This window comes from Palaemon carinicauda, chromosome 39 (assembly GCF_036898095.1).
Source record: "Palaemon carinicauda isolate YSFRI2023 chromosome 39, ASM3689809v2, whole genome shotgun sequence".
Classification (NCBI taxonomy): Eukaryota; Metazoa; Arthropoda; class Malacostraca; order Decapoda; family Palaemonidae; genus Palaemon; species Palaemon carinicauda.
In genome coordinates, this window is record NC_090763.1 from 38,523,852 (window position 1) to 38,526,351 (window position 2,500).

The 2,500-nt window shown below is 34.4% G+C and overlaps 1 protein-coding gene across 1 annotated transcript in view; it reads right to left on the bottom strand.

Moving 5' to 3' along the window:
- Positions 1-2,500, bottom strand: part of LOC137631132 (uncharacterized) — a 14,911-nt gene that overhangs the window by 9,684 nt on the left and 2,727 nt on the right. Inside the window, exons 3-4 of the mRNA XM_068362795.1 lie at positions 1,342-1,494; positions 392-569 (exon numbers count right to left, since the gene is read on the bottom strand). Of these exons, the coding sequence (XP_068218896.1) occupies positions 392-569; positions 1,342-1,494 (331 nt within the window). The remainder of the gene's footprint in view (positions 1-391; positions 570-1,341; positions 1,495-2,500) is intronic.

Below are 2,500 nucleotides of genomic sequence, written 5' to 3' on the forward strand. Positions count from 1 at the left end.
ATGGCATCCTGCTTTTCCAACTAGGATTGTGGCTTAGCTATTAATAGTCATAATAATGACTAGATTTTTTTTCGGGCAATTTTTTCCTGTTGGAGCCCTAGGGCTTATGGCATCCTGCTTTTCCAACTAGGATTATGGCTTAGCTATTAATAGTCATAATAATGACTAGATTTTTTTTCGGGCAATTTTTTCCTGTTGGAGCCCTAGGGCTTATGGCATCCTGCTTTTCCAACTAGGATTATAGCTTATCTACTAATAATCATAATGATAACTAGATTTATTTTTCAACAGAAACGATTGCTTTAAGCTGACCTGAACAAACGAATTGATGAAACATATCTAAACGTTGAAAAGGAACATATGAATAAACCAAACTCAAATTGACACTTACATGATGGTCTCGCGTTCGTTATCCATAGCCATGTTGAGATCCAGGAATGAAAAGTCTCCTACGGTGCTGTTGTTGTCGATGTAAAATTCAAGATTCTCAGACATCCTTTTGACAGCATCCTGCGTCTGTCGTAGGATCATGTGGTCGATGGCTTCTTCGACCATGGCACTGGCTGTCTCTGTTTAGAAGACAAGATGGCACTGTTAGTTTTTACTATGAGTAAAAAGTGAATTGTAGTTTTTTCTTATTAGCGAAAAGTGGTGGAGGAATATTCTATCAATGAAATGTGACATTGGCAGATTATTCATTATGAATGAAAAGTAGCACTGGAAGATTATTCATTATGAATGAAAAGTAGTACTGGCAGAGTATTCATTATGAATTAAAAGTGGCACTGGCAAATAATTCATTATGAGGGAAAAGTGGCACTATCAGATTATTCATCTTGATTGAAAAGTAGCACTGGCAGATTATTCATTATGAATGGAAATTGGTACTGGCAAATAATTAATTGTGAGTGAAAAGTGGCACTGGCAGATTATTCATTATGAATGAAAAGTAGCACTGGCAAATAATTCATCATGATTGAAAAGCAGTACAAGAAGATTATTCAATGTGAGTGAAAAGTGGTACTGGCAGGTTATTCATTTCATAATGAAAAGTGGCACTGAAAGATTATGCATCATGAATGAAAAGCGGGAGGTTGGCTACTAGCATCATTTACGAATGAAGTTGACACTGGAAAGGCAATGTGGTACTGGAAGATATCTTTAAAGAATGAAAATTGTCTTGAACTATTCTACGAAGATTTATCAAGTGGGTCTGTCACATCTGAGTGCTGAAATAATTTACCACACTTTTAGTATTACACTGTACTCTCTCTCTCTCTCTCTCTCTCTCTCTCTCTCTCTCTCTCTCTCTCTCTCTCTCTCTCTCTCTCTCGTTATTACCTGAGAGCTCTTCCCAGTAGTTCTCGTTTGTTTCCGTCTTGTATTTGGTCTTGAAGAAGCTGGCCACCAATTTGACACCCGAGAAAATGTCGCTAACGACGCTCAAGGCGCCAAAGGTCTTGGCCACGGTGGATCCTACTTTGGTCAGAGTATCTGTAACGAAGGTTTATAATAAACTAGAAGGTTTGCAGAAGAAGATTTGACGAATTAATACAATATTATTATTATTATTATTATTATTATTATTATTATTATTATTATTTGCTAAGCTACAACCCCAGTTGGAAAAGCAGAATGCAATAAGCCCAGGGGCCCCAACAGGGAAAATATCCCAGTGAGGAAAGGAAACAAGGAAAAATAGAATATTTTAAGGAAAGTAACAACATTAAAGTGAACATTTCCTATATAAACTATAAAAACTTTAACAAAACAAGAGGAAGAGAAATAAGTTAGAATAGTGCGCCGGAGTGTACCCTCAAGCAAGAGACCTCTAACCTAAGACAGTGGAATACCATGGTACAGAGAACTCTAACCCAAGACAGTGGAAGACCATGGTACAGAGGCAATGGCACTACCAAGACTAGAGAACAATGGTTTGATTTTGGAGTGTCCTTCTCCTAAAAGAGCTGCTTACCATAGCTAAAGAGTCTCTTCTACCCTAACCAAGAGGAAAGTAACCACTAAACAAATAGAGTGCAGTAGTTAACAAGCATTAACTAAAAGGTTAGTTAACAGCTAAGAAATATAATAAGTTAAAAAATGAAAACTTATGGTAAACGGAATATATCAGTCGGTATTTAAAAGACAATATCTATTGTTTGAGTGAATTGGAAAATGTAAATTACTGCATTGATAAACAATAACCTAAAGATAAGATAATAGTTAAGAAATATAGTAAGTAAAAAGGAAATCTTGTGGTAAACAATATATATATATATATATATATATATATATATATATATATATATATATATATATATATATATATCTGAATTTGAATTTGAAAGAAATGAAAACGACAGAAAATAAATATCACGTCATGAAAATAATATAATAAACTGCATTGTTGTGATCTTTAAGGAATACAAAAAAAAAAAAAAATATTAGAAATGAAACTATAAGAGAGATTACTCGAGTACCATATGTGGATGAGATCATG